The sequence below is a fragment of the Nicotiana tomentosiformis genome, chromosome 9, assembly GCF_000390325.3.
Source record: "Nicotiana tomentosiformis chromosome 9, ASM39032v3, whole genome shotgun sequence".
In the NCBI taxonomy this organism is placed as follows: domain Eukaryota; kingdom Viridiplantae; phylum Streptophyta; class Magnoliopsida; order Solanales; family Solanaceae; genus Nicotiana; species Nicotiana tomentosiformis.
In genome coordinates this window covers 12,346,626-12,371,831 of record NC_090820.1, presented here as the reverse complement: position 1 = coordinate 12,371,831, position 25,206 = coordinate 12,346,626, and the positions used below count along the sequence as shown (strand labels likewise).

Genomic DNA, 25,206 nt, shown 5'->3' with positions numbered 1-25,206 from the left:
ACAAATCACGCCATGAGCGCTCGGAGTATGTGAAGGTCGAAACAAGAGCTCGTACCTAGTTCTTGAGATCGGGAACTGCTCCGGGTATCCAGGGAACCATTGCATCACAAAAAGAAGAGTATCGATGAGAAAAGAAATAAAAGAACAAAATAGAAGGAAGTAACAGCACGATCACACTTACGTTTCATATTCCAATCCTCGGGAAAAGGGCATCTTTTTGGTCGGAATCAGGTCTAAAGTCCTCACTCGAACGAACCTGCCCATCCAACCCCGATCCCTGTCCTCGTCAATGCTCTAGAACAGAGCCTTGGTAGCCCGACGCTGAAGTTTTATTAACCCTCCTTGAAAAACTCGAGGACGGTACAATCGGATAAGATGGTCGAGGGTGAACGGCATTCCCTCCATTTTGTTCACAAAGTATCAGATCAAGATAACTATCCGCCAAAAAGAAGAATGGACCTGGCCTAGGGTTATTTGGTATTGACGACAGAAATCAATAATAACGGAATCGAGGGGACCTAACGTGAAAGGGTAAGTATACACATTCAAAAACGTAAGAGGTGATATCTTCGTCAGAAGTAGGAATTATTATTTCTTTTCTATCCCAATTGCAATCTTTCTTTAGCTGTTTGAGGTGCTTCTCAGTTATCGAACACATGTACCTCGATAATGGCTCACATTGGCCCGGGGCCGATGAGCCTTTATCGACCTTAAAATCAGAAGTAAGGACATACGCCCCGGGAATGCACTCTTTAGGCCGTGGTTCTGCCGGTGTCTCATCAGCGGCATACTGTGAAGATGAAGCCTTCTCTTTCTGAGGAATGGTTAGTGACATTTTCGCCATTTTCAAATTCAAAGGTGAGGAGTAGAAGAAAGTGACAAAGATTTGGTAAAATTGAAGGGGGGCTTTTGGCAAAGAGAAATCATAGATTAGCGGGTAAGCCAGAGAATACGAAAAGGGACTTGAGAAATTTGGAAGATTGAAGAGGTAAAATTGGTAAATGATAGAAGAAAGGGTTATTGATATGTTTAAGCGATGGCGGTTCAGTATCAGCAGTGGCCGACCACCGTCTGACATGCATTAAATGCCTTGAAAGACTAAATCGACGGGACAGGTATCACGTGGGTCATGATCGAGCCCGATGAAGACGTCAGCTTATAATCCGATCGAGCCGTTAAAAAATCATATCGTTTCTCACCACATTCTTCCTGAGAAATGAGGGGATTATCTGTATACGATCAAAATAGATTTCGGCCTTCGTACGTCTGATCGAGTTCGAAAGATAATCGATCGAAGTGAGATCTCGAGATGGGTTCCGAAGATGGCACAAACAAGCTTTGAATCCAAAGGGCTGATCAATGTCGAGTTCGATATCATTGTCAAGCTCGGATCCAAATCGAACTATGATGCAAAGTAAAGCTATCAAGCTTATGATCCAGAGACCGACCAACATTGACCCCGAAACAATTTGAGAGCTCGAGCCAAGATCGAGAGCTCGAGTCAGAATCGAGTTTAAACCAAGATCGAGAGCTCGAGTCAAGATCGAGCTCGCAGACAAAAGCCGTTGCAATCCCACTAGAGAGAATCTTGACACGAATTGTGGAAAAACTGATTTATCGTGGGTCTCCCAGTGAGTATTTTTAATTATGTTTAGAGCAAGATCCCTCTACTATAAAGGGCATGGTTATCATTTCTGTAAAGGCAAGTTTTTCAGGCTTACATTGTCATCAAAACACTATATTCTCCCATAGTAAAGAATTATTCTTTCAAGCTTCTTAAATTGATTCCACTTGTTGAATCCTAAAATTCATCTTCTTTACAAACTTATCTATTTTGTATTCTTTGCAATCTATATTTGTATTTCTATTTATCCTTACAATTTATATTAAGTTGCGCCACATATCCTTAGAACTACGTATAAATTCAACTCCATCCGTTTTTCGGATAAACAAATACTTCTTACGATCAAAATCAAAGATCCATTAAATATAGAGTAATTGAGATGAATGTGAGAAGTGCTAGTCAAAATACTCCCTCTAGAGTAAAACATTTACTAAGTATTACTTGTTGTCTACCCCTTCTAAAAATCACTAAACATTAATCAATAGGTTAAGCACTAAGCTTATAGCATGGCATTATTGGATTGGACTATAGATTATCACAACAAGAAAAGCATCAAAGATCCAAATCTATCTTTCATGTCATTCTTTAAATTTTTTTCTCTTTTTTATCAATAACAAAACTGCACTACATTATTTGCTATTGCAGATATTTTGAGATGTTAATCTCAAAGTTAAAAAAAAAAAAATCTAAGTAACCTCGTTCTTATCTGAGTGCTAAAAGACAATGTAGAATCGCAAACAACCAATTACACTTTGAATTTGTATGGCTCTTGCTATCTATGAAAGGACACGAAGAAGGAACACTAGTTGGGAACAATTAATCTTTCTGCTGAATTTTAAATAGCAACTTTGGTGCATGCCTAGGGAGCAAGATTTTTGCCAAAACATATGGTCCCAGGGTCACTACTTAAGAAAAGAAAAGGCTTAATCCTTTTGTTTTACCCTTTTTCGTAATTTTCAACCTCACTTTTCCCAAAAAAAAAAAAAAAAATAAGCAAGGAAATCACGTTACTTGGTGTTCAGATTATATGCAAAACTATAACTAATGTTTTCTTCTGAAGCCAATTCAGCGGCAAAAGGTCATAATTTATTGGGTTGATATAAATAGCTAGCCGATGCGAAAAGGTGTTTATTAGGGAGCAGACGAATTTTTTCCTACTTGTAACTGCCAAATTAATCCATATATCTTCAAAATACATCACGGCATGCGACTTAGAATCAAGAAAACAAATTAGATACAAATTAGAAAATATATAAAGTTGCGCTCACAAGTTTTATTAATATAATGATTCTTCTTTACACATGTTCAGTCTTCCCTATCCCCCTATTAATGCTACGGAAGGAAAAATATCAATAAACCTACACACTAACACTGTAATTATGATTCTTTTCTTAAAATTTTGTTCATTGTTCTTTGGAAAAGCGACAAAAGGCCAAATATACCCCTGTAATTTCGAAAATGGTTTAAAAATACACCCGTTATACTATTGGGCTATATATACTTTTCCTGTCATACTTTGGAACAAATATACCCTTATTTTGGATAGAGTGCCACGTGTCAGCACCAGATGAAAACGACACATTTCTTTTTTTTTTACCCGATCCGTTTTTAAAAATCTACCACCCGACCCGTTTTAAAATTCAGTTTTTTAAAGCATATATTTTGTAAAAACTATTTTTTTTTTTGTAAAAACTGAAAATAAAGAAAGGAATTTGCAAAATATATATTTTTAAGTCTTTTCAGTTTTTTTAAAGTATTTTTTTTGTAAAAACTAAAAAAATAATTATTATTATTTTAAAATGCTTTAAAAACTGAAAAATATATATTCTGTAAAAACTGGAAAAAAAAAATTGTAAAATATATATTTTTAAGTCTTTTCAGTTTTTTTAAAGTATTTTTTTGTAAAAACTGAAAAAAAAAATATTTTTTTAAAAAACTAGAAAAAAAAGACTCTCCTAAAGTAGTGGACTACATATGCATTAGTTTTTAAAAAATAAAAATATTTTACAAAATCTATTTTTTTTTCTTCAGTTTTTACAAAAACAATACTTTAAAAAACTGAAAAAACTGAAAAATATATATTTTGCAAATTCCTTTTTTCCCCCAGTTTTTACAGAATATATATTTTTTAGTTTTTAAAGTATTTTTAAAAAAATATTTTTTTTCAGTATTTACAAAAAAAAAATACTTTAAAAAACTGAAAAGACTTAAAAATATATTTTTTGCAAAATTATTTTTTTTTCAGTTTTTACAAAAAAAATTCCAGTTTTTACAAAATATATGCTTTAAAAAAATTGAATTTTAAAACGGGTCGGGTGATGGGTTTTTTAAAACGGATCGGGTAAAAAAAGAAATGGGTTGTTTTCATCTGGTGCTGACACGTGGCACTCTATCCAAAATAAGGGTATATTTGTTCCAAAGTATGACGGGAAGGATATATATAGCCCAATAGTATAACGAGGGATATTTTTAGATCATTTTCGAAAGTACAGGGGTATATTTGGCCCTTTGCCGTTGGAAAAATGACATGCTATAGCCGCCGTAAAAATAATAGTCGAAAAAATATATAAAATTTATATTTTATATATATATATATATATATATATATATATATATATATATATATATCACACATTCTGTATGTTATATACAAAAATTATATAAATTTTATATACTTTTTCGGCTACCAGATGTATGTTTTTGACGCGGGCTAAAAGTGATAATACCCCTTGTTCTTTCACGCCTCTTGTTTTGGTTAAAATCACGGTCCACTTATTGGGCTTCTTTCTTCAGTTGAAGCCCAATTTTGAAAGGGTGATTTGCACAAATAGGACACTTTGGGTGTCACTCTTGATTTTTTGACCACCCTTGTTCCATCGGCAGAACTTCAAGTTTAAGTTTGCCCCATGAGAAACACTTTTGACTTTTAACAGCAAGCGGGGTAAAAAAATTAAAACCATTAAATTTTAAGGTTATTGAGTGTAATTTCCTAATTTTGAATATGAGGAAGACATTACTGTGAGCTTCTCTTTACATTGAAAACCCACTTCATTCCCCATTGACTATTTATGCACATTATTCTGGGTTATATGTTTATCCTAAATAGTAATTCTAGAATATGATTTAAATTTTCATTGTGTACTTTCTATGTTACTTTATCTGCAGAATTGTACCATTGGGGAAAGAAAATATTCTATCGACATATCACAATCATTAGGTAAATTAAATTTTTGAATCATATTATTTGACGTTAATATAACGTATAGTTTTTTCCAGTTTCGCACTCGATTTTTGGTAGTCGTTTTGAGGTTCGATTAATCCAATTTCGTGCCTAAAAATCTCATTTTGGGGGGTTGGTTGGGGGGTGTACTCCATTTCTAGTGACAGATGTCACAACTCGCACTTTGGAGTTGTGATTTCGGCCAAGAACTGGTGAGAAAAGGCTCTTCTGATTGTCTCACGTAGAACTGTCTACTCGGACAACTTGGGCTTTTTAATTTTAAGCATATATAAGGGGGGTATAGGTGATAAAAGCTCCGACCTGCCTCCCCCATACGTGCTGCTACCAAGCCGTATAGAATGAGCTACCTTGGGGGGAAACCTCAAGGGCCTGCCTAGATGACTCAAAGGAGTGTCAAAGGTATCCATACGAGTTAGGGAAATTCTATGGACGGCGCAACGCCTTCGGGCTAGCGTTGGGCATCAAAGTGGTGCTGGAGGCTCGATGTGTGGGACGGCCAGGCTCGCGGGCTGCCGAATGTTGGAAGGAGACCTCCGTGCCGATTGGATACTTGACGCACCTGTCATAGGGTCATCATGTGTCGACTTGTGAACATGGTTTGGGTTCAACCATGCAAGCAAGGGTCCGTTGGCCTAAAGGTGCAGTTGTGGGGCGACATTGCACTATTCGGGATGGAAGCGTGTCGCGAGGGCAATGTATGGGCATGGCACGAAAGACGCGCATGACAATGGCTAAGGGCTAAAGGCTGCCTTACTCGGGCGAGGCACGAGCTAGTTGCGGATGCACTAGGCGAGTGTCAAGCTTGAGGATTAGGCTGTGCACGCGGGAGCGATGCTCAGTCTTGTGCGAGGGACAAGACATGTCCTAAGCCAATCCCCCAGGGCGGGCATGGATTGTGATCCTAAGATGAAGTGCCACGACATGTCTAGGGCCAAGGGCCTAGACATCTTACGGGCGGCACAAGTTGGAGCGAGCCTCATGGGCGAGCTCCACCAACATGCACAAGATCGTGCTTGGAATCCTGGGAAAGAAAATAGGCTGGCCTGCAGCGAGGGGAACTGCAGGTGCCGTACAAGCGAGCAGGTTCCGCTACCCAATGTAAGGATTTGGGCCCGTGACACTTGGTATCAGAGGTGATTAAGGCCATACTATGCCATGGCACAATGTCAAGGCAAAGGGTGGATATGGCGAGCGCATTTTGGATGTCAGTGCAAAGATCACATCAAAGCAGAGATTGATGTTTATATGCCACCAGAGATCGAGAACCCGATACTGATGGTCGAAGAAAGAAATGGGTGATTCCATTGTCTTTCGAGAGTCTAAGGTGCTACTGAATGAGGTGATATGCCGATAAGTCGGATGGTCAAGAAAAGGCCATGTTTGCAAGGTCGTGCAACCATATTGCGAAGAGTGGGAGCCATGGACTATAAACTTTGGGCATGATCATAGCGGAGATCTTGCCAAGGATGCGTGCAACGCATCAGTTGAGTGTATTTCCTTCGGGATAGACTTGTGAGCTGCCTGAGGGCATTGCCAAGGTGAGGAAACGGATTCGAGGGTATAGCGAAGCTTCAGAATTGGGCGAATTTCCAAGTTAGAAGGTGTCATTCTGGAAAGAAGTACGTCGAATGATCGGGGACTGTTGAGAGTCCAAGTGCGAGGCACACCGAACCGGGAAGCCGTGCTAGTAGGACCAAGAGGGTACTTGTCTATAGGACGAGTATTGAAGTACTACCAGGAGCATTGGCTACTTGCTGAGGAAGTGACAATTGGAAAACAAAGAGCTTTGTTCGGGAATGCAGCGATGCTATGACTTTGGGAATGTAGTACTCCCAAAGGTCCTCCCAAGAGCTGGCCGAATGCTAAGTGGGACGACAGTGCTAAGATGTATCCTCCACATTGAGTGTGGGAGGATCCGGCCTATGCAAGAGGCATATGGGCGAAGTAGTGAGTCCGGAAGCCAACACATCTTCTAGGTAGTGAAGGCAAGAAAAAGCTACGGGAGCGAAAGGCTACGGGAGCTATGCCAGAGGCATTTGAAGGCTATGTGAGCGATTGAGCTACTAGAGCCGCGCCAAAGAGCACATTGATGTGCTAACCTGTAGAGGAAAGCTTCAGACGGACATGAAGGCCGTGAGGGTCATGGTGTAGTTGACTAGTGTGGGTCAACTACAAAGTGAGACACTAGAGGGTGCAAGTGCGGAGGCACTTTCCAAGTGAACATCGAAAGGCGATGAAGTGCAGAGGCACGCTTGGAAGATACTTGGGGGAGAAGTGCATGGGGCACGACTCCTTTTGAGAAAGGACTTCGAGGAAGTCCAACCCACGGGACAAAGGGAGCTGAAATGGGCATACCTAAGGGGGCAGACTCCGGGATGTCTTAGGCCATGATGTGTCATCGGGGACGATGACATTATGAGTGTGGGAAGATGTCACAACTCGCACTTTGGTGTTGTGATTTCGGCCAAGAACTGGTGAGAAAAGGCTCTTCTGATTGTCTGACATAGAACTGTCTACTCGGGCAACTTGGGCTTTTTAATTTTAAGCATATATAAGGGGGGTATAGGTGATGAAAGCTCCGACCTGCCTCCCCCATACGTGCTGCCACCAAGCCGTATAGAACGAGCTACCTTAAGGGCAACCACAAGGGCCTGCCTAGATGACTCAAAGGAGTGTCAAAGGTATCCATACGAGTTAGGGAAACTCTATGGATGGCGCAACGCCTTCGGGTTAGCATTGGGCATCAAAGTGGTGCTGGAGGCTCGATGTGTGGGACAATCAACCTCGCGGGCTGCCGAATGTTGGAAGGAGACCTCCGTACCGATTGGATACTTGACGCACCTGTCATAGGGTCATCATGTGTCGACTTGTGAGCATGGCTTGGGTTCAACCATGCAAGTAAGGGTCCGTTGGCCTAAAGGTGCAGTTGTGGGGCGACACTGCACTATTCAGGATAGAAACGTGTCGCGAGGGAAATGTATGGGCATGGCATGAAAGACGTGCATGACAATGACCAAGGGCTAAAGGTTGCCTTACTCGGGAGAGGCACGAGCTAGTTGCAGATGCACTAGGCGAGTGTCAAGCTTGAGGATTGGGCTGTGCACGCGGGAGCGATGCTTAGTCTTGGGCGAGGGACATGACATGTCCTAATACTTTTTGGGGTTATATTTTAACTTTTGACCCCGACTTGCCCCGGGAGCAGAACTTCAAGGCAAAAGCTAAAAGTGTTGCCTATGAACAAGCGAGGAGAACACTTGTTGAACTTGAAGTTCTGTCCATAGAGAAATCGGAGGCAAAACGTTTGGGACCATCCACTTTGAGGGCTATTTGTGTACTTTATCCATAGTTTCCCGTGCCCCAAAAGTGTATAGAAGAATTAACCCACATAGCCCCCACCTAATCTGTTAAACTAAAAATAGCCGGCGAATGTATAATATATTATATATAATTCATGTATAATATACGTATAACTGTGTATAATCGACGTATAATCTATATATACCAACTAGAAAAAGTAAATATTGAATTTGGCCGGCCATTTGTGTAACAATCCCAAGTTTATAACTACTACTGGGCCGGGCATGGATTTCTTATAGAACACCTATTGTAGGATTCGCAGAAGCCCATTCGGCCCAATTCAATTGTCAACAATAGAAGCCCAAAACTCCACGTAGCTTACTTCTCATCCTCTTATTCTCTCTGCAGATTTAAAGGGTTTCAGTTTGGCATCAAAAAGCAAATTGAAGAAGAAGAAGAAGAAGAAGTAGAAAACGATGTCGTCCGTTGGAACTTCAAAGGGTGTTTTAGAGATAGCAAAGTTCGCAGTATACGTCTCAGTTCCAATTAGTCTCATGTACTTGTTCGCCAACAACAACAAGAATCTTCAGAAAATCATGGGACATGTAAGTATTTTTCTCCTCTCTTTTTTTTTTTTGGGTCATTTTTATTGTAAAGCTTCTTTCTATATGCTTATATTTTTCTTGAGTTTTTTTAATTCAGCTAGACTTGAATTACATGAATGTACCTTTTTTAAATTCAAGCTTTGTTTTCTGCTTTACATGTCTGCTTTGGATTTGTTGTTGGTTTGTTAGCAGGTGGAGTATAGTGAAGCTTAAAAATCAACCCCTTTTACCTTATTTTTTTAAATTTAGGAGAGTTTGATGGAATATTGAGGATTCATAGATCTGACACCAATTAGTTTGGGATTAAGACGTAGTATTGATTGAATAAAGTTCGAGGAAGAATGAAAATGGTGATTCAAATGGATCATTTTTTTTTTTTTAGGTTTTTCTTTTTCTGGGAAGAGTTGGGAGGTGGTTTGGAGTTAAAACGGATAAGTCTTCAAGCATCCGTTAAAAGTTAAGTAAGTTCACAACTTTGATCTTTACTAACAATTGAACATTACATAAAGTCAGAGGCGGAGCCGGGATTTGAAACTTGTGGGTTTGGGATATGTTACTGGGTTCTAAATTAATAATTTATACATATTCAATGAATTTTTTAAGACAAATACAAGGTTTAGACCAAAGTTACTGGGTTTGGCCGAACCCGCAAGTCCTATGCTAGCTCCCCCCCGCATAAAGTAGAATGTTCTTGTTCGCCGTATTTAGTACTTCTATAGATTTGAGGTAATGTGCTTGCACAGACGAATATCCTGGAACAAAGAGGAGTGAAGAATACAGAATTTAGAGATGAAAAAGTGGTGCCGGTGATAGAGAGAGAGAGAAGGATATTTAAGAGAGGGTGAAAGAGCACAACAGAGATGAGAAAGTGTGGCATACTTTCTAAATTAGAATATCAACAAAATAATATAGAAGATGAGTAGAACTTCAACAAGAGAGAGTTGTTGCTCCATAGAGGATTGGACTTTTTTGGTGTAGATTTCTTGGAAATAACTACATTTTAGATCTTGCTTTCATTTTGGATTTGGATATACTAACATGTTCTTGGAGATTCTAAGGCTTATAAGAAGACTTGTAATTCTGTAGCATCTCTATATAGTTCTGCACGTGAAATGTATGTCTGGAATTCTGGGCGGTAAAATAAAGTCTACTAATGTTCTTCTTTAGGTGTCCGCTGGTTAAGTTGAAAGCAAAGCAAAGTCACATGGATATTTTTGACTAAAACGAACAATCTTACCTTCCCATTCCTTTCTATTCCATTAAATCATGAACACCTCTAAAGAGGCCACTAGAAGTGTAGCTATGCTAAGGATACTAAGCATGCAACTTGCCTGACTCCTCAAATGCGATAAGTACAGGCCAAGTATGTACTTCTAGTGGTGAAGAGACTATGGTTACAAGTAAAGATGATCATTTGTTCACAACGAGTACGATATATTTTCTCTTTTTGGTGGGTAGTATAGTTGGATCATCTATGTACATAGACCAACTATTTCTTTGTTTACCTCATTGAAAATATTTACTAACTTGTCGATGCTGTAGCAATTGTGAAGATGCATTCAGAAGTATGTATCTGGTGTCAAACTGATGATGCAGCCCACTTTAGTTGGAGTATTTTCTTTCAAACTAACGATGCATTCAGAAAAACATTTTGCATTTTTCAGTCTTGGGTTTGTTTATAGGTTACCTATGTTATTTGAAACTCTCTCTAGTTATGTTCTTCAGGGTTATAATCACAAATGTCTTCCCTTAAGCTGCCGATAGCTTTCAAGTTTAAATTGTGGTCATTATTTTTTTAAGTTCGTAGTTATTATAAGCCCGTGTAATTCCCAAGTCATGTGGGTCACGTAGAGTCAACCCATATGGTGGTTTTGCTTCCTGCTTTGGATGATGTTTGACATTGCGATGGCTTCTACAGGATTACAGCAGTTAAAACACCCTGTTGTTGATGAGTGAGGCGAAATTGACTGTTGGAGTTTGTCTCTCTCTGTCCCTTCCCTGTCTCTGTTCTCTAATTCTAAGCTAGTCATAAGTTGTCAAAACACTTGGAAAACGTTGGGTAAGACCCCGAGGCAAATAGGGAAATTACTTGATGAATAGTAATGAATTCCTAAACTGACAAAGACGTATAATTACTCCTACATTCTGGAAATCTTACAATCAATTCTTTATATAGATCAATTTGGTAAATTCTCAATCAGTTTCCACATTCTATCAGCTAAGCTAATTCAGCTTCCTACATAGTTTCAATCATAGTTACCTCAACTGAAAACTTAGGAGCTGATGAAAAATATTTCTCTGAGTATTAAATTTTTAAAAAAGGAAGAGAAAAGATGATGTTTGTAAGAAAGCTAGTTATGTTCTACTAGTGTTTTAAAAGGTTTGGGCGTAAGGCGATGCGTTTTACATATGCCTCAGCGAGACGTAAGCCCCGAAGCACGGGGCGAAAGCCCTATAGGTATTTAATTTTTAATATTTTATAAAATTATATAATTACAGTCGAGGGTCTATTGGAAATAACCTCTCTATCGTCACAAGGTAGGGGTAATGTCTGCGTACACACTACCCTCCCCAGACCCCGCAGTGTGGGATAATACTGGGTATGTTGTTGTATATAATTACAGTAATATTTATAAACATGTAAAATTACATAAAAATTGAAGAAAACTATAAATATGTGAAATATATATATATATATATATATATATATAGAGAGAGATGTGCTCCATCCCCCCAAAAACAAGTCAAAATAATCTATTATACGCTACTTACAAGCACAAGTAACTTGAGTCGAAAAGAATAAAGTTTTCAACATGGAGGAACAAAAAGGATGATTAACCTACAATTTGAATTTTGAACTTGCTGCTATGAAGGAGAATGGAGTTCTCTTTGTAAAAAAGTTTTTGAATATTCGTTGCTTTTGGGAGATATTAGCAGACTAGCGGACAAGATAAAGAATTGGGAAAGACCATGAATTAGGGCTTCAATCAATAAAAAAGGTCTTGACTTTTAAATTTAATACATATTTTTTGAGAATGGTAACAATTTTCATATAACAGGGCACTAAGGCTGTGCCAATGCCAAATTTACGGGAGAGAAAGTGGAAAGAAAGTAGGAAAAAAAAAGCATATATCCTACACAACTTACAAGGACTCTAAAATCTCTAGGATAGATTCAGTATTGAATGTAAATTCCTCTTTAAAATAAAAATAAAATAACAAATGGGCATTCATCTTGATCTTTTGAATTAGGCTGCTTGTACCCTCAAAACATCTTAGATTTCTTTCTGTCCAGATAGTCCACTAAATGCACGGTGGTACCTGGTGGTATCTGCTTTTAATACATTTCAGTTCCTTTTAAAAAAATTTGAGTAATTACAAACCGACTTTTGAGAATTTGGGTATTATATGGACTTATTCAACAAATTTTATTTTAATTTGAAAAAGTCTCTAGGCTTCACTATAAAAACGCGCCCCGAACACTCGGGTGTACGTCCCGAATTGTTGGGCGTACGACTCTTGAGACTTTCGCCCCACACCATCGCCTCGGGGCATTTTTGGTGCGCCTCGCCCCAGGGCTCGCCCCGAAAACGCCTTTTAAAACTATGTGTTCTACAAGCAACATATTCTTGTGATCTTGACTAGATCCATGGGATGATGGAGATAGTCAGTGCCATTTCCATATCTAAATCATTTGATATTTGGTTGATATTACTTACCAAGAAAGGAAGACGAAGATATTTTGTTGGATATGTATGCAAGATAAAGCCCTGTGCTTTAGTTATTCCAATTTCTCCTTGCATACAGATAATATACATCTTTCTGCACCTTTTCTAAGTCTGTATTTAGCTCAATTTGATGTGCTCTTCTTTGAGCTGATGCAGTAACAATGATCATCTCCAAATCATATATAATTAATTTACGCAATGCTCATCTCTAATTATGTATAATCTCTGAATGAATGTAGAGCATGGCTTTGGTTTTTATAATTTTTTTGCAACATGGTTCCAATACATCTTTGTCTTAGAAAATGATATATCCATCTAAAGCTTCCATGTTTTTGCTTGTGAAGCGTGAATATGTAGTTTATCCTCAAGAATCAGTAAGGCCCCAATCGCCCGAGGAACTGAGGGAGATGGCAAAAGAAATAGCTCGGAAGAGAGAGAGGGACCAAGGATTGCGGAACTGAGAAAGATGGCACAAGAACTGACTTGCAACACCACAAAACGAAGAGGCATAGAAGAATTTGTAGGTCTGTAAGTAATGTTTGCACTAAGGAAAAGCCAGAAGTCCTTTTTGTTCAGCGTCAGCCAAGATATGTGTGCGCTTACCACTTTTCTGTTCACCAATAAGTGAGTGTGTTGTCAATAAAACAGTGCGACAAAGCCATGGATTATATTGTTATCTTTGAGTTTGATGTATCTTCCTTCTTGTAACCTTGTAGCAAGTAAACCGGAGGTCGGAACCCCACCCCCCTCCCTCCCTCCCTCCTTCTGTCCGATTTTATATCACACTTTACTATGTCAGAAGGGAAAAGTTCTTTTTTATTACGATTTCTCAGACATGTTTTGGACATTATTATAATATTCTTCTTTAGTTTCAATGGCACTATGAATGGATGAATTCTCTTCGCCTTTAATTAGATGTCTTGAGTTCGAATTCTTGAAATGAAAAAACTCTCCGCTGAGAAACTTGGAGGTCTGGAGTATGTTTAGGGGAAAGGTGCAGCGTCTCCTCTTATCCCCTGTCAAGGGACAGGATAATTCTTTCAAAAAGACTAGACATAAAGTCAAGGTCTTTATTGTGCATCAATTCAAACTTTAGATGTATGGGTTCCACAAGTGGAAATTTCAGCGACCTCTTTTCATTTAACAACCTTTTTTTTTTTTTTTTTTTTTTGGGTTTCCATACCAAAGTATTAGTCACTTCTCTCTTCGCTAACATAAATAAAATCTTGTGTACGTTAATGTATCTTCAAAAATTTATATTTAAAGATTCAGTAATTATAATTTGCAAATACTTAAATGTATGGGAAGAACTCATGGTTACGGTTAACGCTTGAAAAGTCTAAAACTATGTTGATTTAATAAAAGTGAACCTCAAAATTTGGAACGTTTAAGTTGTTTGTTTTTGAATTAACAAAAAACACTATGTTATTTCTTTCCATCTGTCCAAGTCTTAGTGGACAGAGTAACCTAATATCTATTGCTGGTGAGAGGTGATATTGCTGGTGAGAGGTGACAGTATCCCGTGAAATTAGTCGATGTGTACACAAACTGGCTCTGAGTAGTTATTGGAAAAGAATGAAAGAGAGAAGAGCAACAATTTCAGTGAAGGTAACTAGAGGTAGTCATATTAAAATGTAAATATATTATGGCATGCTTCTTCCAAGCAAATGAGGAGAAGAATTTTGGTGTTTTATTTTCTTGGTATTCATTGACTTGCATGAGTCAATGGGTCTTTCTATCTCTTAAAATAATGAGTCTTTTCTGAACAAATGGCAGTTCTGACGATCATAAGAATTTCCTTGAAGCTAAGAGTAGCAGACAAGGCAGGTAACTCTCTACTTCTTACCTTTTTTTTTGGCACTGAAATTTTGACAATCTTTGAATAAATTCATTTGCAAAATCTATTTATAGTCAAGTTATAATTTTTTGGCGAAGTCTATACCTTAATCAGCTATGGGATTCTCATTCTTGCTTTCATTCATTAAATAAGGTGCAGCATTTCCTCTCACTTCATTTCTACAATTAGAAGAGATTATTGTGTGTGGTTTTTGTATTTGTATTTACTTGCTTGAGTCCAAGATTCTTGAAAATCCTATTTTTAGGAATGAGCTTTAGTAGTGATTTTGCCGAGGGTCTATTGGAAACCGCCCCTCTACCTAATTAAAGGTAGGGTAAGGCCGCATACTCACTACCCTCCTCAGACCCCACTGGGCATGTTTTCGTTGTTGTTGAGCTTTAGTAGTGATGCAGTTGTCAGAAAAGTGCTATCTATTTTCTTTTACATACAGAATTGTTACAGTTTTGCTCAATTACCATTGGAAATTTGTTAATTATCACCAAACTGTATAGTTTGCATTTACTCGGGCCTCAGCTCTTAGCAATTCTTGAAAAAGAATTAATTTTTTTTCCAGGAGAAGTGGAATTTTAGACACATTTTGCAGAAACATTTGGATTTGTTTTTGGGCTCCCTTCCTCTTCTTTCTTATATGTAAGTCAAAATTTCATGAGGAATATTAAGATTCACCTCTAGACTTCTTTGTTAGTTTATGTTGAATCAAATTTTTTCATCTCAGGGAAAGTTGAGGCTGAGCATGTATACAATTCTATCTTCCAAGAATTTGTCGAAAATCTGAAATAGTGAATAGATTGTTGGAGTAGAGGCAATATATTGAACACAAAAGAACTTGCATAGCTTTTACAGATTTAGTGATCAAGTCAGGAGAACAAGTGGCATTTGATAACTTTTATCATAATGGCGGAATTAGTTCCAATTGGGACTATTTTGGCTGTGATTAGCAGTCAAGTAATGAAAACAGCTCTAGCTGCGAACGATGTATTATTTGAGAAGGAGAGTTTTAAGGTTTTGGGAAATTACCTTTTGGACATTGAACCTGTCTTGAAAGAATTGCAGTTACAAAAGTTAAACGATTCGCCTGCTGCAAGGCAAGCTTTGGAATCCCTTGAAGCTGATTTAAAGAAGGCAAATGACTTGGTCGAAAAGTATAAAAACCGAGCCCGTTTCTACTTGCTGGTCAAGTGTAGGAACATTGTCAAGGAGGTACAGGAGGTTACGAGGGACATTGGAAAATCCTTATCCGCGCTATCCCTTGTCAACATTGAAGTCTTGTCGGGGATTTCAGAAGAGGTAAATAGGCTGCAGAATGAGATGCAAAGAGCTAACTTTGAGGCTTGTCAGTCGCGGCTCCAAATTGTTAACAAGTTAAACCAAGGTCTATCCGATCAAATACATGATCAGGAATTTGCGAACAATATTCTCAACGAAATAGCAAGGGCTGCTGGCATACCAGTGGAGCCTGCAGAGATAATGAAAGAGCTGGATAATTTCAAGAAAGAGAAAGAAGAAGCTGCTTATAGGAAAGAGAGAGCTGAAGTCTTGTTTCTGAATCAAGTTATTGAGCTGCTCTCTCGAGCCGATGCTGCAAGAGATTATGAGGAAGTCAGAAGCCAGTACTTCCAGAGAGTTAGCATTATCGAGGGATACGACCCTAAAGAAGAATATATTCAGCCATTTAAAGCTTTATTTTGTTGTATAACTGGAACTATAATGGTAGATCCTGTAAGCCTATGCACCGGTACTGCCTGCGAACGAGCGTCTCTTCAAGCTTGGTTCGATTCAGGGGAGAAAACAGATCCCGAAACAGGTGAAGAGCTGCAGGATTTGTCCTTCAGACCAAACCTCCAATTGAGACAATTAATTGAGGAGTGGAAAGAGCTCAACTATTGCATCAAAATCAGGGCTTGCAAGGGGAAATTGATTTCTGAAGTGGATGCATTAATCAAGGAGGCTCTTGCGCAAATGCAAGAACTTATGAAAGAAAATTCAATAAATAAAGAATGGGTGACAATTGGAGGACTCACTGAAATTGTCATCTCCAAGCTTGGCAGTTTGCATAACGGTTATCTGCAAGATAAAGCGATGATTACGTTGAAGGATGTTGTAGAAGGGCATGCTAGAAACAAGGTGAGTGAAAGATTTGTTAGTATTACACAAACAAATGTTAAAGTAATTAGAATAGACTCTGAAATTGCTAGTTCCTGAATTTATTGAAGAATTAGTTCTGCTTTAACCTAGAAAACTATGGGCTTTCACTTTTCCTATGTTTAGTTGTTTCAAATGTATTCATCATACAGGACTTTAGTGTTTATCTGAAAAACTGAAAAATAGGTAATTTCGTTTATTTTCTCATTTTACTGTTTCCACTCTAAAACTATTAAGTAGTTTTTACATTGTGGTATGCTCTTGTTTGTTGCTAGTTGTTATTACCATATGCTTGGTCTTCCTTTCCTTTCCTTGCTTAGTTGTTTTCGAGAATAGTACATCACGAAGTCAAGAGTAGGACGCGAGGGGGTGGGATAATATTTTGCTTTATGAGCAAAAATGCATACAAGTTTTACCCATGCAAAGTCCTAATTCACTTTATTCCTAATCAAATTGTTTTCCATCTAATATACAGGACGTATTCGTTGAGAACCAGGGGCTTGAGAATGTTGCGACATGCTACGGAACAGACTCAACCATTTCAGGCGCTGCAATTGAGCTGATATATGAGGTTCTACAAGACCGGCCTGGTTGGAACTTGGCTTATTGCCAGATGCTTTCTCAGCAGTCCAATGCAATCTTGCTTCTCGTCTCTTTTCTCAAAAGTCAGGCCGGTCCATTAGCTGAGAAAGTAGAAGAAATCTTGGGTAAGCTTTGTGATGAGGAAGAGGAGAACATTGTTAAGGCTGCTCGAGAGGGATGGTATGGACCTCTTATTGATAGGTTGCATCATGGTAAGCATAGCTGCAACACTCTTAAATGTTACATCAGCACATGCATATAGATAGTCATCTTAATACATCAACCTATTCTTCTCTATTGAATTCTTGCATCAGCCTATGTATATACATGCGGCGTTAGTCTTCTTGGAGTTACCCCACTTGATTTCTTTGGTTCTTCTATTTCTTTTTCATGATAAATTCTTTAAGGAGGTTTCGGTCTTCTAATCATATATAAAATATCCTAGCAAACGGTAAAAAGTAAAAGACACTGACTGAAATGTATAAACAGTGAGAGAATTTTCTTAACATATCGTACCTAAAGTATAAACTTGTGCTTACTGTATGAGTTGGAAAACTCTCACAGCGATTCAATTTGATGACTCTAGAAAATTGATAGAATCCTAGCTTCTTTCTGGATGTTAGCTCTTAAAACACAAACACTTGTGCTAAGAGCAAAAACATGGAAAAGAGCTCGAGATTTTTTTTTTTTTGTCTCCCTAAGACAAAAGGCATGGGTATAAGAGCTCAAGATTTTTCCTAAGAGTAGAGGCTTAGAGCAATTGAATTGAGGAAATATTATTCCATGTGTCATGCACTGATCTGATCCCTTTCAAGCACATAGTTGTAACTATGTTCCTTCATTCATACAAGAAAAGAAAAAGATGTATTTTGATGTTGATCGGTGTACAATTGCAGCACATGTATTTGCTTGTTTGAGTTTTAGTTTAGTTACAACATTCAATTATTTTCAGGATCAGCATCTTCAAGAATGACAATTGTTAGAGCAACTCTTGGTTTGGAACTCGGGGATGAAGATATGAAGATCCTTGGGGAGAAAGGCGTGATCCCTCCTCTGCTTGAGATGGCATCTGGAAATATTGTATCAAAAGAACTGTCGTTATCTGCACTTGTGAAGTTATCAAGCTTAAATTGCAATAAGATGCTTATAGCTGCGGCTGGAGGTGTTCCTATCATTTTAAAGCTAATGATTTCATCTCATGTACGTTCAATTATCATCGCTAAGTGCTGTGAAGTTCTTGCTAATCTTTCTGGCAATGGCGATGGAGTTAAGTTCTTGATTGATGAAACTGGAAACCAACTTGTACTAGAGCCTGTAATCGCATACTTGCTGGCTTTTCAGCAGAATCTCACATCCTCGGACATTGTTCGTAGGCATGCTTTACGTGCACTATTAGGAATCTGTCAATCTGAAGCTGGACTAGTCAAGTCAGCAGTTCTCTCTGCTGGTGGTGTTTCAGTGGTACTTCCCCTTCTCGATGATTCGAACCAGGAAATAAGAGAAGCAGCAATAAACCTTCTTTTCCTCTTCTCACAGCACGAGCCAGAGGGGGTCGTTGAGTATCTTCTTAAGCCAAGAAGGTTGGAGGCTTTAGTTGGTTTTCTTGAGAATGATAACAAAGGTGATGTGCAGATGGCTGCAGCCGGTTTACTCGCGAACCTCCCTAAATCAGAAACATCACTCAGAGAGAAACTCATAGAATTAGGTGGACTGAAGGCCATTGTTAACATCTTAAAAACCGGAACCATGGAAGCGAAGGAAAATGCTCTCAGTGCCCTCTTCAGGTTCACAGATCCAACGAATCTCGAGTCTCAACGTAATGTGGTTGAACTTGGAACATATCCTATACTTGTAACTATTCTCAAAGCTAATTCAATAACTGCAGAAGCAAGAGCAGCAGCACTCTTAACTGATCTATCAATGCGCAGTCATGAACTCAGTGTCGGATCCAAGAAAGCTTCTTGTTTCTGTATTGGCCGAGCACGTGCTCCTATCTGTCCTGCACATGGGGGTGCCTGTACTGTGAGCAAAACATTTTGTCTATTAGAGGCAAATGCATTGCCTGATCTGGTTAAACTTTTAAAAGAAAAGATACACGCCACGTCTTATGAGGCGATTCAAACGCTCTCAACTTTGGTTAGAGAAGAGTCTCCTCATAGAGGAGCTTATGTGCTGCACAAGGAAGATGCAATCTCACCAATAATAGAAGTTCTAAACTGGGGATCAGAATCTTTGAAAGGAGAAGCTTTAGGGCTGCTGGAAAAAGTATTTATGTCAAGGGAAATGGTTGATTTCTACGGGCCAACAGCTCGACTACATCTTGCGCGTTTAACAGGAGGTAGAATTTATGAAGATGGACATCTCCAAAGGAAAGCTGCTAGAGTCTTGTTACTTATCGATCGCCAATCCAGATCATCTAGATCTCTTGTTGCAGGAATATCTGGTTTATAATTTCTAATCTTACATTACATTCCACTCCATGGAAAGCGTAGTGTGGCATTTGATCAAAAGCCACATTTTTTGATAGTTTAAGCCACACGTTTCAGGTGTGGTTAAAGGCCTAATATGTTATAGTGAAGTCTCTTGATTTTTCGTTTCCTATTAGCAGTATGTAATTATGTTCTTGTGTGCTATGTATTAAACAAGTTCATATTTTGAGATCTATGAGGGAGCCTTGGAGCAACGGTCAAGTTGTATCCGTGTGACCTATAGATCATTGGTTCGAGCTGTGAAATCAGTCTCTGATGCTTGCATCAGAGTAGACTGCCTACATCACACCCCCTTGGGATGACGGCCCTTCCCTTGACCCTGCGTGAATGCGGAAGGCTTTGTGCATCGGGCTGCCATTTTATATTTTGAAACCTATGATAGAGGTATATTGATCTTTAATATTCTAGATTGAACCATTTTAAGGACAACTCGTGCTTTTCTGTAGAAGTCTATGCATACTAACCGAAACTTTGAGAAAGGATGGTCATGCAAATCGCCTTTTCCCTTCTCGTTTCTGAAGCAAAAAAGAATGTCATCATTCTAATCGGAGAGCTTGACTGAAAAAATGCTCAAAAACAGCCTAGTAGTTGATCAAGCTAAAGGAAAAGTACAACTACTTATTGGTTATAGCTTTAGTTTGAAACTTGAATAGAAATTTCAGCTGATTTGCAGCTCATAGGCAAAGGAAACAAGTACGCTATCTCCACAATCTCAATCACTAGTCTATGGGCCTATAACTTATCAATTTGAACAAATCTCTTAAACAATTAGTTGTAAATCATTTATTTTATTAAATGTTACGACTGGTTGAACGTTGCTTTTATTAGGGAGATGACATTTTCCTAGCCGTTTTTGACTTGTCAACGTAATATATGCGTAATATGTACTGTACTATGGTGAAAAAATTGATGTTACTGTATAATGATATAAATTGCATTAACATGATCAAGCTCCCCTTTTTAAGCTTAAAACTAAATAGTCTTGAATGATTGACTATTTCTGTATCCAATAATGAAAGTTTAAGCAAAATTAACAAGTTAATATCACAATCAAAGATGGCTTATTTTAGAGTATTCCTTTTATCTATGTATTTTTTTCTTCAAAATCTTTAGAATAGACGGACCAGGGCCGGAGCCAAGTAGACGGAAGGGTTTTCAACCGAACTACCTTCGCCCGAAAATTACACTATGTATATATGGTGAAATTATTTTTATGTATGTATATTAGATGTTGAATCTCCTTAGCTTTTATGCGTACTTACTTTTTTTATTTTTTAAATCCCCTCGATGGAAATACTGCTTCCGTCGTCGCTCAACACATCATGTCAATATTAGAGTTTAGGATAGAATATTGTAACCATTTGGTTGAAACTTCAGTTTCTCCTTTATTTCAACACAACAGTTGTCCATCATGATGTGAGACTATGGTTTACGTGCACATTATGGGACAGAGTATAAAATATGACTTCATCAAATCAAGTCTTATGATTTCTAGAAATGGTCTGTGTAACAAATTGGACCATGCTTACATATGCAAGAAATAATGAGTGCCAATATGCAATTAACTCATTACCTACTTGTGCACATGAAGAGAGGTGGAGTTATGTCGATACTTGTAATTTTTGAGCGGAGTCAGATCCAAGATTTGAGTTTATGTGTTTCTACCGCAATCTCAAATTAACATATAATAATATTTGGATTCACAGTAAGATATTTAGAAATTTTTTCGTGAATTTCTTAATATATAAATACATAGTATGTGCAAAAAGTTACTAGGTTCTCGGGAACCCATAAAAAATGCTCTAGATCCGCCACTACTTTTGAGGTCCTGCCGATCTTTGGCTTTCTTTTGAAGAGGTGAGATGCAGAGACGGATCGAAGATTTTAATTTGATGGATTCAACCATTAATTCTTACCATTGAATTTATTACCGCACTTCTGAAATTATGGATTCAGAATCCATTAAGTTTTAATAATTTTTCATATAAAATAAGCACGTTATACATCTTATATTAGATCCCAAAAAAAAAAGCAAAAAAAACTAAAAATAATCTACTTTCTTTATTATATACTATACGAGATGAACGGGCCTTTTAAAGCAAAAGGTGATCTACTATTGGTTGTAGACTTCTTGACGTATCAAGTCTTCCGTATCAAAAACACTGGTGGGATGTAAGGGATGTGGCGGTGAAGCTATGGTTAATTAATATATTCTATTATAGGCTTTTCCAGTTACTTTTTTGTTTGACAACAAGGAATATATTTATATTAAACTGGAGAACATTGTTTATAGCATTAGAAAAGATATTACTTGTCCTATATGGACATTCAGATTACCCAACCTGGCAAGCATATTACAAAAATTAGTACTAAGTTTTTGGACAAAATAAATAGCCCTTCCCGATTTATTTCCAGATTATTTATATTTATAACATAGTTGAGGCTTTGCTAACTAATGCTAAGAGTTGATGATCTTTAGAAGATTAAGAGCTTCCTATTACATCTTATGTAAAAGACAAATTTTTAAGTCTTTCACCTAGAAAGTGTTCTGACAAAAGCTACATTTTAGTTGTTTTGAAGAAACTGCCATATAATACTATAGAAATAACGTGCTTTTGTATAAATTTTGAGTTACTAACTTTATTATTAATATACATGTCTTTGTATCTATATCAAAATTACGGGCTATTGACTTGGCATTTTCAAAGTCTTTGTATCTATATCAAAATTACGGGCTATTGACTTGGCATTTTCAAAGTTTCCTATAAATTAGTGTATGTTATGAAAATATTATTGTGGATATCCATTTATTACTCTGTTATAGATAATTTTCCTGAAAAAGATTATTCATTTAGTACTCCATTGAAGTTTATCTACAAGCAGCTGATGCAGGCAGGTTGCAAGCAACTCAATGAAATGACTTGCAACATCTTCTTATATAAACAGATAGGTTGCGAACAGCTCATACAGACAGCTTACAAGCAGCTCAAGAAAAGTCTCGCAGCTGCTTCCTAAAAAGCCTTGCAGCAGCTTCCTGAAAAGCCTTGCAGCTGCTTCCTTTCTTCTATAAATAGAGGAGATTTCGGTTCATTATGTACATCAGTTTGAAGTTGAATAATATATCAATCTCTCTCTATATACTTGTCTACGGTTTATTTACTTTACAGTTTTAATTTTATAACACGTTATCAGCACGAACTCTTCCATTTTGAGCACTTACTTCGAATTTAATTTCTATTTTAGTGTTCATCTCCGATGTAAGGCGACGCTCTTACGTCCGTGTGGTTAGATCCTGTTCATTCTGAGCATCATAAGACATATTATATCCTTGAGGTGGTGAGTTTTTTTTCTTAACAGTAGTGATGTAGATATCACTAACGTCTGGAGAGGCCAAATTTGTGTAAAGTAATTTGAGCATTTTTCTTATATTTAGTTTAATATATTTATCATCAATTGCTTGGTTATGTGCTACGTATACTATACTTATTTTGGTTTTTGTTTTCATCCTGATTATTTTAATAAATGATTACAAAGTGGATAACGTTGTTAGATTCACTTACTCCCGCAGAGTTTGTAAGAAATATACAACCATCAAAAGTGGTTGTGTTTCGTATATCTTAATATAACTAAATTTTGTTAACCATCAAAAATGGTATATGCCTATGACCACTAGAAATGATAATTTAGGCTTGCTATGGTTACAATGAAGATAAGTCAGAGAAATTTTTTCTATATTACATACACACTTCGATTTGCTCCTGAAGTAGCAAATATATTAAAAGAAGTCAGACGCCAGCACAATTTAATGTGGTTATTGCACGTTCAGATAATTATGTTCCATCTCCCGAAGAAAGAGAACTTTTGATAATATTAATCCATTCCCTGAAGTGAATGTGACAATATTAATAAAGCTTGTAAATATGAACGCGCTCTTAATGTAAATATATTACGATTCACCTCTAGAAGAGGTAGTATGATTGAGAGAATATATATTCAATATTTTGTATTTTAAATTTGCTCCTGAAGTAGTAAAACAATTGAATTTTTCTCCTGAAGCAGGAAAATATTATGAAACTGTGTCTTTCTGTGCTTAAACAAAATAATGAGCTATTCAAAGTTAATTTTGAAGCACATTTTCATTCCCTGGAGTGAATGAAGAAATACCACAACTCACCTCCTGAGGAGTTAGAGTAACAGAGGATATAAATATTATTTTTGTGGCATAAAGATCATTGCTGCACGTACCTGTTGTACATAAAACATATTGGATACTTTTATTAAGTATCATTCTAAGGCAAACTTTCTACTACAACCATATTAATATATTATGATTAATTATTGAGTTTTCCGAAGAAAATAACAACTTGTGTATCTTTCTTAAAGGATGCAATGACTATGTGGTTGCCGCATTGATACAAAATATTCAGATGTTAATGATATTTCTCCTTGAAGGAGATATTTGTCACAAAGTTAGTGGTAGAAATATTAAAATTTTTAATTTTCGTCATTTATAAATTTAGAATTGGCTTTATATTGTTCATTTGATTATAATTTTCTCTCATAACACCAGAAGTGTCTGAGTAATATTTTGTAGTACAAAATTTATCAAAAGCTCCCGAAGAGCTAACTGTTAGTCTAGAAGACACATGATACAAGTAGTGTCTGAATAATATTTGATTGTGGACAATAAATTGAAGACTCCCAAAGAGCTTATTTGTCATTATTGTGGTCAAAACATATGCTATGATAAACCCGAAGTTTACTAATACAAATGACAATCATACTGAGACTACAACTGATTGAAATATTAAAAATCTTCATGTTTCCACAATCATAGGGGGTAAATATATATGTGAGAAGTTACTTGCATTATTCTTCAATTTGTACTACATCACGTAGCTGTAACGACCCGGCCGGTCGTTTTGAGTATTACAACTTTGCTTCCCCCTTTACTGCTCAAATTATACTTTACAGTTGTTATGTGAATTGCCGAGGTAAATGGTTCGGGTCCAGTGAGGTTTTGGAATGAATTGGAACACTTAGTTCCAAGGTTTAAAGCTTAAATTAAAATAGTGACCGGATATCGACTTATGTGTAAATGACTCCGGAATGGAGTTTTGATGATTTCAATAGCTCCGTATGGTGATTTTAGACTTAGGAGCGTGTCCGGAAAATTATTTGGAGGTCCGTAGTAGAATTTGACTTGAATTGCCGAAAATTGAATTTTTGGGAAGTTTGACCAAGGAGTTGACTTTTTGATATCGGGGTCGGAATCCAATTCTAGAAATTTGAATAGGTCCGTAGTGTGAAATGTGACTTGTGTACAAAATTTGAAGTCAATCGGATGTGATTTGATGTGTTTCGGCGCAAGTTATAGAATTTGAAGTTTCAAGGTTCAATGATTTCGAATTGAGGTGTAATTCATCGTTTCGATATTGTTAGGTGTGATTGAGGCCTCGAGTAGGTCCGTGTTATGTTATGGAACTTGTTGATACAATTGGTTGAGGTCCCGGGGGCCTCGGGTGAGTTTTGGACGGTTAACGGATCAAATTTGGACTTAAGGAACTACTGCCTACTGGTGTAATCGCACCTGTGAAATAAGCCACAGAAGCGACCAAGAGTGGGACTGGGCAGTGCTCGC

General features: G+C 37.4%; 2 protein-coding genes and 1 long non-coding RNA gene across 5 annotated transcripts in view; 2 read left to right on the top strand and 1 right to left on the bottom strand.

The window, feature by feature from the left end:
- Window positions 1-13,671, bottom strand: part of LOC138899464 (uncharacterized) — a 49,253-nt gene extending 35,582 nt beyond the window's left edge. The window contains exon 1 of the long non-coding RNA XR_011411114.1: window positions 13,625-13,671. This is a non-coding gene — a long non-coding RNA (uncharacterized lncRNA). The remainder of the gene's footprint in view (window positions 1-13,624) is intronic.
- Window positions 8,553-13,369, top strand: LOC104096891 (uncharacterized). Of its 2 annotated transcripts, none has more exons than XM_009603342.4 (2): window positions 8,553-8,767; window positions 12,839-13,369. In XM_009603342.4, the coding sequence occupies exons 1-2, from the start codon at window positions 8,639-8,641 to the stop codon at window positions 12,953-12,955; spliced, it is 246 nt and encodes an 81-aa protein (XP_009601637.1). In that variant the 5' UTR covers window positions 8,553-8,638; the 3' UTR covers window positions 12,956-13,369. The 2 variants fall into 2 exon arrangements, 1 of the variants encoding a protein (XP_009601637.1); XR_011411042.1 differs by having other exon boundaries at window positions 8,632-8,767; window positions 9,511-12,924.
- Window positions 13,672-14,067: 396 nt separating the features above from the next.
- Window positions 14,068-19,740, top strand: LOC104096890 (U-box domain-containing protein 24-like). Of its 2 annotated transcripts, none has more exons than XM_009603341.4 (5): window positions 14,068-14,321; window positions 14,906-14,982; window positions 15,068-16,476; window positions 16,970-17,288; window positions 18,029-19,740. In XM_009603341.4, the coding sequence occupies exons 3-5, from the start codon at window positions 15,247-15,249 to the stop codon at window positions 19,525-19,527; spliced, it is 3,048 nt and encodes a 1,015-aa protein (XP_009601636.1). In that variant the 5' UTR covers window positions 14,068-14,321; window positions 14,906-14,982; window positions 15,068-15,246; the 3' UTR covers window positions 19,528-19,740. The 2 variants fall into 2 exon arrangements, with proteins under 2 accessions (XP_009601636.1, XP_070042041.1); XM_070185940.1 differs by lacking the exon at window positions 14,068-14,321 and adding an exon at window positions 14,370-14,484.
- The last annotated feature ends 5,466 nt before the right edge of the window (window positions 19,741-25,206 follow it).